The 12,644-nt window shown below is 32.9% G+C and overlaps 1 protein-coding gene across 1 annotated transcript; it reads left to right on the top strand.

Moving 5' to 3' along the window:
• LOC134723033 (uncharacterized) lies at positions 1 to 1,734 on the top strand. Its single transcript, XM_063586665.1, has one exon. It carries the CDS (start codon positions 1 to 3, stop codon positions 1,732 to 1,734), a length of 1,734 nt encoding a protein of 577 aa, XP_063442735.1.
• The last annotated feature ends 10,910 nt before the right edge of the window (positions 1,735 to 12,644 follow it).

Genomic DNA, 12,644 nt, shown 5'->3' with positions numbered 1-12,644 from the left:
ATGGCATCTCTCGCTGAAATAGAAACGCCGAATTTGGCAAAACCTTGTGAACTTTGCGAACAAGAATCGATATTGCAGTTTAAGTGCATAGAATGTGAAAAAGTTATTTGTGATAGATGTAAAGGAATACACGCTAAAGTTCCGGTCTTATCAAATCACCTTATTATCAACATTGTAAGACAGTTCGTACCGCAACACATTCAGAAAATACAGCTGTGTTCTATGCCATGTGACAACCATGCCAAGAAGTTTCATTGTCTGTTCTGTCGAACTTGCAACAAACTTGTATGTCCGGACTGTGTTTCTAGTGTCCATATGAAGCACGAATTCGAACCATTGGAAAAAGCTTGTGGGAATAAACTTAGCGAACTCTCATCATTTGACTCATTTATGGAAGAAAAAGTTCATAAATTGAGAAAAATTAATGAAAATCTCAAGAAGAAGAAAGAAACATGGGAATGCGAGATAGAACAAGTTAAAAGTTATATTGATGAAAATGAACGTGAAATAAAGGAGGCAATCACTAAGTATGCGGAAGAACTGCGTGAAAATGTAGAACAGAAAAGAAAAACCAGAAACCAGGAATTCGATGGGAGGGAGCAAAAAAACTGTGAACAAGAAGCCCTTTTTACTGATTTCAGAGGAAGGATAAAGAAAGCATTAGAATCAGACCAAGGGTATGACATTTTCAATACGGTTTCTGAAAAAGATAAGCTGAATACACTTATTGATAATACCAAGATGGCAACAGAGATTATTGACCTTCCTAAACCAAAGTTATCCCCCAAGAGAATGGCTGTTATATTTGGACAGATCAATCATTTTTCGGTTCCAGCCTATGTAGCCGTTAAACATGAGTGTAACTACACTATCAATGTACAAGGTATAGATAAAATGGGGATGTGTACCGATGGAAGTTATTGGGCGTCTGTATATAACAATGACAAAGACGATTCTTATTTGATTAAAAGTTCTCTTTCAAAAGTCATAAATTGGTGTAAAACTGTCGAAGTAAATGTTTTCGATTTGGCATTAACAACAGATGACACTGTCATTGCCTCCCTCCATATGACCCCAGAGGTCAAACGCATCGGAAAAAATGGTAAATTGGAAGAATTCATCAACGTTGCGCCTCTTATTGCACGAGGAATTCATGTCAACAAAGAAAACGAGATCATACTGGGAGTTCGAGACAATGGTGACCCTTTTCAAATTACAGAAGAAAGTTGTCGAAAAATTCTTGTATTTGGAATGGATGGACATCAAAAAGCAGCGTACGAATTCGACAAAACAAAGACAAGACTAGTTACCATTCCTATAAGAATATGCACGGACGTAAATGGTGATATAATTGTCATAGATTCTCTGACGAAGGACACAAAAAGAGTGTTATCGATAGGAAGACGTGCAGGGGAAATCAAGTGGACCTACGAAGGAGAATTTGATTTTAAACAACAAAAATCTTTCGATCCTAATGATATAACATCTACACAAACTGGATACCTCGTAATATCTGAGGTTATCTCCCATAGAATATACATACTGTCACTTGGTGGAGATTTTCTTACCTTCTGTGATTTGAGGACAATGGGCGTTGTATTACCCAGAGCATTAGCTATAGACTCTAAAGGATGGTTATGGGTGGGTTGTGCGAATGACAGGATGAACCAGGACTTTGCCAAAAAACACAAATTTCCAAATTTAACCTGTTTGAAATTGGAAATCTCTGACTGATGTCTAGCCTTGGCCTGGTTTTTGTATGTACAGAATCTTTACGGGGATATATTTTACAATTACCAATGTTAAGTAGATAGATCGATTATGTTTCATATTAAATTCGTACCATCTAAGCACAAGAGTGTCTACAAGCAATTTCTATTATTCCGTTTTGTCTGACGTTTAGAATTAGAGAAATAAACGGACATTTTTAAAACAGTTTTTACTTTTATATATATATTTCTAAGACCCATGTTTGTCCAGCATGTCTTAAGACTCGAGTCTGTGAGGAGACTGAGGTGTGTCAGCCATCGCTTAGGTCCTTTTGACATGTAACTTTCATTCACTATATATCAGTGGCGGATGCAGGAATTTTCGAAAGGGGGGTGCTAGCCCAGGGCAAAAGGGGGGGGGGTGCAAAACATATGTCCCGATTCAAATGCATTGATCGGCCAAAATTAAGGGGGGGGGGGGGGGTGCGCACCCCCGGAACCCCCCTTCTGGATCCGCCACTGATATATATAAGTGACAGATTTCACATAAATATATATATATATGTCTGCGCTCAGTGGAAATTCAACATTTCAAATATTCGGCCAGTGTCATTCGACGTCTTTCGTTTGAATTACAAGATTTGACCGCTTCTTCCAACAATAAATTTTCTACTAAATAACCAACACTTCTGAAAGTGACGTAATCACTAACCAATGATACGTCAACCGATCGAGCTACTAACCAAATCAATGTTTCCTACTCATCAATTTAGTAAAGCTCAGAAGCAGCAAACTCCAATTATCGAGCAGGCAAAGCTTGCTTAGTTCCTGGGTTCGGGTTACTCCTTTGTTATGATTTTCTTTTTATGAAAGAGAGAGGGGCATCAGTTACTCATGTTTAGCACCTTTTTGTGCTCCATTTATGGGCTTTATGTTTTCTGTTCTGTGCGTCCGTTCGTTCGTTCGTCGTATTGTTCGTTTGTCCCGCTTCAGGTTAAAGTTTTTGGTCGAGGTAGTTTTGATGAAGTTGAAATGCAATCGACTTTAAAACTTAGTAAACTTGTTCCTTATGATATCATCTTTCTAATTTGAATGCCAAATTTGAGTCACTATCCCAATGTCACGGTCCACTGAACATAGAAAATGATAGTGGATGGACACATTCTTGTTGAAATCTAAATCGTCTTGCTTCCAAGCTAACGTGGCATCACTATCAATTTGTCAATCCATTCGTCCTTCTCTGGACATTTTATATTATCGTCATCTTCTCTGAGACCATTCCAACTGAATTTGACAGAAATTATTAAGCATTGTAAGTCCTTTTTAGCTCATCTGGCCCATAGGGCCAAGTAAGCTTTTCTCGTCCGTCGTCGTCAACTTTAACAAAAATCTTCTCTGAAACAACTGGACCAAATTTATCCAAACTTGGCCATAATCATCATTGGGGTATCTATTTAAAGAATGTGCCCGGTGACCCGGCCAACCAACCAAGATGGCCGTCATGGCTAAAAATTATAAAAATAGAACATAGGGGTGAAATGTAGCTTTTGGCTTATAACTCTGAAACCAAAGCATTTAGAGCAAATCTGACAGTGATAAAAGTGTTAATCAAGTCAAGATCTGTCTGCCCTGAAATTTTCAGATGATTCAGACAACCGGTTGTTGGGTTGCTGCCCCTGAATTGGTAATTTTAAGGAAATTTTGCCGTTTTTGGTTATTATCTTGAATATTATTATTGATAGAAAAAAACTGTAAACAGCAAAGTAAGATCTACAAATAAATCAACATCACCAAAATGGCAAATTGGCCCCTTAAGGAGTTATTCCCCTTCAAAGTAATTTTTTGACAGTTATCATTAATTTGGTATTTTTTTGTAAAATTTAACAAAATATTTTCCTGTGTACCTAAAGAGCCAAGTTTATAATAGATAAAGAAAATTATAAGTAGCAAGAATGTTCAGTAAAGTAAGATCACCAAACACATCATCACCAAACCACAATTTTGTCATGAATCCATTCTGTGTCCTTCGTTTAATATGCACATAGACCAAGGTGAGCGACTAGTTTATTGTATTATACAATTGTTTCAATCTGATCAGCTGCGACACTCAGTGTTTTGAGCAGGACTCTTCAGTTTTATACTTTAATTGTAACACATGGGTAAGTATTACTTCTACAGATTTTCGGTTGTGAAGTAAGCAATTACGGGCTATGATGGGAGACCCATGGAAATATCATCTTTAAAAAATATTGAAATGGATGTAGAAAATAGACTTGAGTCTGTGTTGCTCACTTGAACCATGAAAATGAAGCCAATGTTAGATGACACCTGCCAGTTGGACATTTACACCTTACAGTCCTTCCAACTACCGAATATACTAGACCTATTGCTTATAGAATCTGAGATATGGACTAAGCCTGAATCTAAAAATGTTCTTAGATTCTTGATTATCGGCCCAGTTTTCAAGTTGGTCCAAATCGGGGTCCAAAATTAAACTTTGTTTGATTTCATCAAAAATTGAATAAATGGGGTTCTTTGATATGCCAAATCTAACTGTGTATGTAGATTCCTCATTTTTGGTCTTGTTTTCAAATTGGTCTACATTAAAGTCCAAAGGGTCCAAAATTAAACTTAGTTTGATTTTAACAAAAATTGAAATCTTAGGGTTCTTTGATATGCTGAATCCAAACATGTACTTAGATTTTTGATTCTGGGCCCAGTTTTCAAGTTGGTCCAAATCAGGATCTAAAATTATTATATAAAGTTTTGTGCAGTAGCAAGTCTTTTCAATTGCACAGTATTGCGCAATGGCAAGAAATATCTTATTGCAAAATATTGTGAAATAGCAATTTTGTTTTTAATTAGAGTTATCATTCTTTGTCCAGAATAGTAAGCAAGAAATATTTAATTGTAAGAATTTTTTTTATTTGGAGTTATCTTTCTTTGTCCAGAATCAACTTAAATCTTTGTTATATATACAATATACAATGTATATTCACTTTTTACTACCAACTGATAAATTAAAATAATCTTTACCATTCAGTGATAACAAGTAGTTTTTTTACATCTTAATATTTTATGATGTATTTAAATGAGTAGTAATTGTTGCAAACTCCATTAGAAATTTTAATTGAGATTAGTTTTGGAATAAGGGAAAGGGGGATGTGATTAAAAAAATTGGGTTCAATTTTCTCATTTGAAATTTCATAAATAAAAAGAAAATTTCTTCAAACATTTTTTTTGAGAGGAATAATATTCAACAGCATAGTGAATTGCTCTTAGAGAAAACAAAAATTTTAATTTCATTAGAACACATTCATTCTGTGTCAGAAACCTATGCTGTGTCAACTATTTAATCACAATCCAAATTTAGAGCTAAATCCAGCTTGAATGTTGTGTCCATACTTGCCCCAACCGTTCAGGGTTCAACCTCAGCTGTCGTATAAAGCTACGCCCTGCGGAGCATCTGGTTTATATATATATATATATATATATACAACTCGTCTAATATATAGAACAGTTTTCAAGATAATACTTAGATATAGGAAGATGTGGTGTGAGAGCCAATGAGACAATTCAGTTTATCCATATGTTCTATTTCATGCAATTCCACTATGTTGGTTGGCAGGCAGTAATTTTGTGGTTGTCGTTTGTTGCTGTGTTAAATATTTGTTATTAATTTTGTTAATTTTTTTGTTCATAAAGTAGGCTGTTAATTTTCTTGTTCGGATTGTTTTATGGAAGTTTTTAACAACCTTAAGGTTAATGTGGACCCTATGGCTAAAATGGCCGTATTTTCACCTCAATATTTACTCTGAGTATAGAGTATTAATTTCTGTCATTTTTATACGACCGCAAATTTTGAAAAAATTTTCGTCGTATATTGCTATCACGTTGGCGTCGTCGTCGTCGTCGTCGTCGTCGTCCGAATACTTTTAGTTTTCGCACTCTAACTTTAGTAAAAGTGAATAGAAATCTATGAAATTTTATCACAAGGTTTATGACCATAAAAGGAAGGTTGGTATTGATTTTTGGAGTTTTGGTCCCAACATTTTAGGAATTAGGGGCCAAAAAGGGCCCAAATAAGCATTTTCTTGGTTTTTGCACTATAACTTTAGTTTAAGTTAATAGAAATCTATGAAATTTTGACACAAGGTTTATGACCACAAAAGAAAGGTTGGGATTGCTTTTGAAAGTTTTGGTTTCAACAGTTTAGGAATTAGGGGCCAAAAAAGGGTCAAAATAAGCATTATTCTTGGTTTTTGCACAATAACTTTAGTTTAAGTAAATAGAAATCAATGAAATTTAAACACAATGTTTATGACCACAAAAGGAAGATTGGTATTGATTTTGGGAGTTTAGGTCCCAACAGTTTAGGAATTAGGGGCCAAAAAGGGACCCACATAAGCACTTTTCTTGGTTTTCGCACCATAACGTTAGTATAAGTAAATAGAAATCTATGAAATTTAAACACAAGAATAATGACCATAAAAGGAAGGTTGGTATTGATTTTGGGAGTTTTGGTCCCAACAGTTTAGGAAAAAGGGGCCCAAAGGGTCCAAAATTAAACTTTGTTTGATTTCATCAAAATTGAATAATTGGGGTTCTTTGATATGCCGAATCTAACTGTGTATGTAGATTCTTAATTTTTGTCCCGTTTTCAAATTGGTCTACATTAAGGTCCAAAGGGTCCATAATTAAACTTAGTTTGATTTTGACAAAAAATGAATCGGTTGGGTTCTTTGATATGTTGAATCTAAAAATGTACTTAGATTCTTGATTATTGGTCCAGTTTTCAAGTTGGTCCAAATTTGGGTCCAAAATTAAATTTCATCAAAAATTGAATAAATGGGGTTCTTTAATATGCCAAATCTAACTGTGTATGTAGATTCTTCATTTTTGGTCCCGTTTTCAATTGGGCCTACATTAAGGTCCAAAGGGTCCAAAATTAAACTAATTTTGATTTTAACAAAAATTAAATTCTTGGGCCTCTTTGATATGCTGAATCTAAACATGTACTTAGATTTTTGATTATGGGCCCAGTTTTCAAGTTGGTCCAAATCAGGATCTAAAATTATTATATTAAGTATTGTGCAATAGCAAATCTTTTCAATTGCACAGTATTGTGCAATGGCAAGAAATATCTAATTTCACAATATTGTGAAATAGCAATTTTTTTTTTAATTAGAGTTATCTTTCTTTGTCCAGAATAGTAAGCAAGAAATATCTTATTGCAAGATTTTTTTTTATTGGAGTTATCTTTCTTTGTCCAGAATCAACTTAATTCTTTGTTATATACAATATACAATGTATATTCACTTTTTACTACCAACTGATAAATTTAAATAATCTTTACCATTCAGTGATAACAAGCAGTTTTTTTACATCTTAATATTTTATGATGTATTTAAATGAGTAGTAATTGTTGCAAACTCCATTAGAAATTTTAATTGAGATTAGTTTTGGAATAAGGGAAAGGGGGATGTGATTAAAAAAATTGGGTTCAATTTTCTCATTTGAAATTTCATAAATAAAAAGAAAATTTCTTCAAACATTTTTTTTGAGAGGAATAATATTCAACAGCATAGTGAATTGCTCTTAGAGAAAACAAAAATTTTAATTTCATTAGAACACATTCATTCTGTGTCAGAAACCTATGCTGTGTCAACTATTTAATCACAATCCAAATTTAGAGCTAAATCCAGCTTGAATGTTGTGTCCATACTTGCCCCAACCGTTCAGGGTTCAACCTCAGCTGTCGTATAAAGCTACGCCCTGCGGAGCATCTGGTTTATATATATATATATATATACAACTCGTCTAATATATAGAACAGTTTTCAAGATAATACTTAGATATAGGAAGATGTGGTGTGAGAGCCAATGAGACAATTCAGTTTATCCATATGTTCTATTTCATGCAATTCCACTATGTTGGTTGGCAGGCAGTAATTTTGTGGTTGTCGTTTGTTGCTGTGTTAAATATTTGTTATTAATTTTGTTAATTTTTTTGTTCATAAAGTAGGCTGTTAATTTTCTTGTTCGGATTGTTTTATGGAAGTTTTTAACAACCTTAAGGTTAATGTGGACCCTATGGCTAAAATGGCCGTATTTTCACCTCAATATTTACTCTGAGTATAGAGTATTAATTTCTGTCATTTTTATACGACCGCAAATTTTGAAAAAATTTTCGTCGTATATTGCTATCACGTTGGCGTCGTCGTCGTCGTCGTCGTCGTCGTCCGAATACTTTTAGTTTTCGCACTCTAACTTTAGTAAAAGTGAATAGAAATCTATGAAATTTTATCACAAGGTTTATGACCATAAAAGGAAGCTTGGTATTGATTTTTGGAGTTTTGGTCCCAACATTTTAGGAATTAGGGGCCAAAAAGGGCCCAAATAAGCATTTTCTTGGTTTTTGCACTATAACTTTAGTTTAAGTTAATAGAAATCTATGAAATTTTGACACAAGGTTTATGACCACAAAAGAAAGGTTGGGATTGCTTTTGAAAGTTTTGGTTTCAACAGTTTAGGAATTAGGGGCCAAAAAAGGGTCAAAATAAGCATTATTCTTGGTTTTTGCACAATAACTTTAGTTTAAGTAAATAGAAATCAATGAAATTTAAACACAATGTTTATGACCACAAAAGGAAGATTGGTATTGATTTTGGGAGTTTAGGTCCCAACAGTTTAGGAATTAGGGGCCAAAAAGGGACCCACATAAGCACTTTTCTTGGTTTTCGCACCATAACGTTAGTATAAGTAAATAGAAATCTATGAAATTTAAACACAAGAATAATGACCATAAAAGGAAGGTTGGTATTGATTTTGGGAGTTTTGGTCCCAACAGTTTAGGAAAAAGGGGCCCAAAGGGTCCAAAATTAAACTTTGTTTGATTTCATCAAAATTGAATAATTGGGGTTCTTTGATATGCCGAATCTAACTGTGTATGTAGATTCTTAATTTTTTGTCCCGTTTTCAAATTGGTCTACATTAAGGTCCAAAGGGTCCATAATTAAACTTAGTTTGATTTTGACAAAAAATGAATCGGTTGGGTTCTTTGATATGTTGAATCTAAAAATGTACTTAGATTCTTGATTATTGGTCCAGTTTTCAAGTTGGTCCAAATTTGGGTCCAAAATTAAATTTCATCAAAAATTGAATAAATGGGGTTCTTTAATATGCCAAATCTAACTGTGTATGTAGATTCTTCATTTTTGGTCCCGTTTTCAATTGGGCCTACATTAAGGTCCAAAGGGTCCAAAATTAAACTAATTTTGATTTTAACAAAAATTAAATTCTTGGGCCTCTTTGATATGCTGAATCTAAACATGTACTTAGATTTTTGATTATGGGCCCAGTTTTCAAGTTGGTCCAAATCAGGATCTAAAATTATTATATTAAGTATTGTGCAATAGCAAATCTTTTCAATTGCACAGTATTGTGCAATGGCAAGAAATATCTAATTTCACAATATTGTGAAATAGCAATTTTTTTTTTAATTAGAGTTATCTTTCTTTGTCCAGAATAGTAAGCAAGAAATATCTTATTGCAAGATTTTTTTTTATTGGAGTTATCTTTCTTTGTCCAGAATCAACTTAATTCTTTGTTATATACAATATACAATGTATATTCACTTTTTACTACCAACTGATAAATTTAAATAATCTTTACCATTCAGTGATAACAAGCAGTTTTTTTACATCTTAATATTTTATGATGTATTTAAATGAGTAGTAATTGTTGCAAACTCCATTAGAAATTTTAATTGAGATTAGTTTTGGAATAAGGGAAAGGGGGATGTGATTAAAAAAATTGGGTTCAATTTTCTCATTTGAAATTTCATAAATAAAAAGAAAATTTCTTCAAACATTTTTTTTGAGAGGAATAATATTCAACAGCATAGTGAATTGCTCTTAGAGAAAACAAAAATTTTAATTTCATTAGAACACATTCATTCTGTGTCAGAAACCTATGCTGTGTCAACTATTTAATCACAATCCAAATTTAGAGCTAAATCCAGCTTGAATGTTGTGTCCATACTTGCCCCAACCGTTCAGGGTTCAACCTCAGCTGTCGTATAAAGCTACGCCCTGCGGAGCATCTGGTTTATATATATATATATATATACAACTCGTCTAATATATAGAACAGTTTTCAAGATAATACTTAGATATAGGAAGATGTGGTGTGAGAGCCAATGAGACAATTCAGTTTATCCATATGTTCTATTTCATGCAATTCCACTATGTTGGTTGGCAGGCAGTAATTTTGTGGTTGTCGTTTGTTGCTGTGTTAAATATTTGTTATTAATTTTGTTAATTTTTTTGTTCATAAAGTAGGCTGTTAATTTTCTTGTTCGGATTGTTTTATGGAAGTTTTTAACAACCTTAAGGTTAATGTGGACCCTATGGCTAAAATGGCCGTATTTTCACCTCAATATTTACTCTGAGTATAGAGTATTAATTTCTGTCATTTTTATACGACCGCAAATTTTGAAAAAATTTTCGTCGTATATTGCTATCACGTTGGCGTCGTCGTCGTCGTCGTCGTCGTCGTCCGAATACTTTTAGTTTTCGCACTCTAACTTTAGTAAAAGTGAATAGAAATCTATGAAATTTTATCACAAGGTTTATGACCATAAAAGGAAGCTTGGTATTGATTTTTGGAGTTTTGGTCCCAACATTTTAGGAATTAGGGGCCAAAAAGGGCCCAAATAAGCATTTTCTTGGTTTTTGCACTATAACTTTAGTTTAAGTTAATAGAAATCTATGAAATTTTGACACAAGGTTTATGACCACAAAAGAAAGGTTGGGATTGCTTTTGAAAGTTTTGGTTTCAACAGTTTAGGAATTAGGGGCCAAAAAAGGGTCAAAATAAGCATTATTCTTGGTTTTTGCACAATAACTTTAGTTTAAGTAAATAGAAATCAATGAAATTTAAACACAATGTTTATGACCACAAAAGGAAGATTGGTATTGATTTTGGGAGTTTAGGTCCCAACAGTTTAGGAATTAGGGGCCAAAAAGGGACCCACATAAGCACTTTTCTTGGTTTTCGCACCATAACGTTAGTATAAGTAAATAGAAATCTATGAAATTTAAACACAAGAATAATGACCATAAAAGGAAGGTTGGTATTGATTTTGGGAGTTTTGGTCCCAACAGTTTAGGAAAAAGGGGCCCAAAGGGTCCAAAATTAAACTTTGTTTGATTTCATCAAAATTGAATAATTGGGGTTCTTTGATATGCCGAATCTAACTGTGTATGTAGATTCTTAATTTTTTGTCCCGTTTTCAAATTGGTCTACATTAAGGTCCAAAGGGTCCATAATTAAACTTAGTTTGATTTTGACAAAAAATGAATCGGTTGGGTTCTTTGATATGTTGAATCTAAAAATGTACTTAGATTCTTGATTATTGGTCCAGTTTTCAAGTTGGTCCAAATTTGGGTCCAAAATTAAATTTCATCAAAAATTGAATAAATGGGGTTCTTTAATATGCCAAATCTAACTGTGTATGTAGATTCTTCATTTTTGGTCCCGTTTTCAATTGGGCCTACATTAAGGTCCAAAGGGTCCAAAATTAAACTAATTTTGATTTTAACAAAAATTAAATTCTTGGGCCTCTTTGATATGCTGAATCTAAACATGTACTTAGATTTTTGATTATGGGCCCAGTTTTCAAGTTGGTCCAAATCAGGATCTAAAATTATTATATTAAGTATTGTGCAATAGCAAATCTTTTCAATTGCACAGTATTGTGCAATGGCAAGAAATATCTAATTTCACAATATTGTGAAATAGCAATTTTTTTTTTAATTAGAGTTATCTTTCTTTGTCCAGAATAGTAAGCAAGAAATATCTTATTGCAAGATTTTTTTTTATTGGAGTTATCTTTCTTTGTCCAGAATCAACTTAATTCTTTGTTATATACAATATACAATGTATATTCACTTTTTACTACCAACTGATAAATTTAAATAATCTTTACCATTCAGTGATAACAAGCAGTTTTTTTACATCTTAATATTTTATGATGTATTTAAATGAGTAGTTATTGTTGCAAACTCCATTAGAATATTTTAATTGAGATTAGTTTTGGAATAAGGGAAAGGGGGATGTGATTAAAAAATTGGGTTCAATTTTTCTCATTTGAAATTTCATAAATAATAAGAAAATTTCTTCAAACATTTTTTTGAGAGGATTAATATTCAACAGCATAGTGAATTGTTCTAAGAGAAAACAAAAATTTTAAGTTCATTAGAACACATTCATTCTGTGTCAGAAACCTATGCTGTGTCAACTATTAAATCACAATCCAAATTTAGAGCTGAATCCAGCTTGTTGTCTTTTGTTGAGAGTTGTCTCATTGGAAATCATACCACATCTTCTTTTTTGTATGGTGAACATACTCTAAACTCATTATCAATATTTGGAAACCATTTTTTGTGGATTGTGTGAGAAAGGACAAACCAAATGTAAAATGAAATAATATCTCATATAACCTTGATAACCTTTATAGTAACTCTTCAATGCTCTAAAAAGGACAAGTTGAATTTAATATAGATGTACTAATAGTGTTGGGTGTAATATATGCAATAATGCCCATACTCAAAAATTGGGATAACGCATTTATTATCTTTACTGAACAATGGATTCTATACACATTATCGCTATTTGTCTGCCGTTACTGGATATCACCTAGGTTCATGTAAAATTTTGACATCATAAAATATCTGATGACACAATGAAAAAGTGATTATTGCATGACATCAATAGTTCAAGGGGGCACATTCCTTCATCAAGCGAGACAGATACCCAAATAGTGATAATGTGTATAAGCTACATTATTAAGGTTTGATATATATTTTTTTTCAAAAAAAAAGAAAAATATGCAGTCAAATCTGGCAGTTTTTTACACACCCCAATGTTGAAC

The sequence above is a fragment of the Mytilus trossulus genome, chromosome 6 (genome assembly GCF_036588685.1).
Source record: "Mytilus trossulus isolate FHL-02 chromosome 6, PNRI_Mtr1.1.1.hap1, whole genome shotgun sequence".
NCBI classification, from domain to species: Eukaryota; Metazoa; Mollusca; class Bivalvia; order Mytilida; family Mytilidae; genus Mytilus; species Mytilus trossulus.
This window is presented reverse-complemented; position numbering and strand designations above follow the sequence as displayed.

Excerpts from the sequence above, each read along its gene's own strand:
- LOC134723033 (XM_063586665.1), top strand. The coding sequence starts at position 1 with ATGGCATCTCTCGCTGAAATAGAAACGCCGAATTTGGCAAAACCTTGT.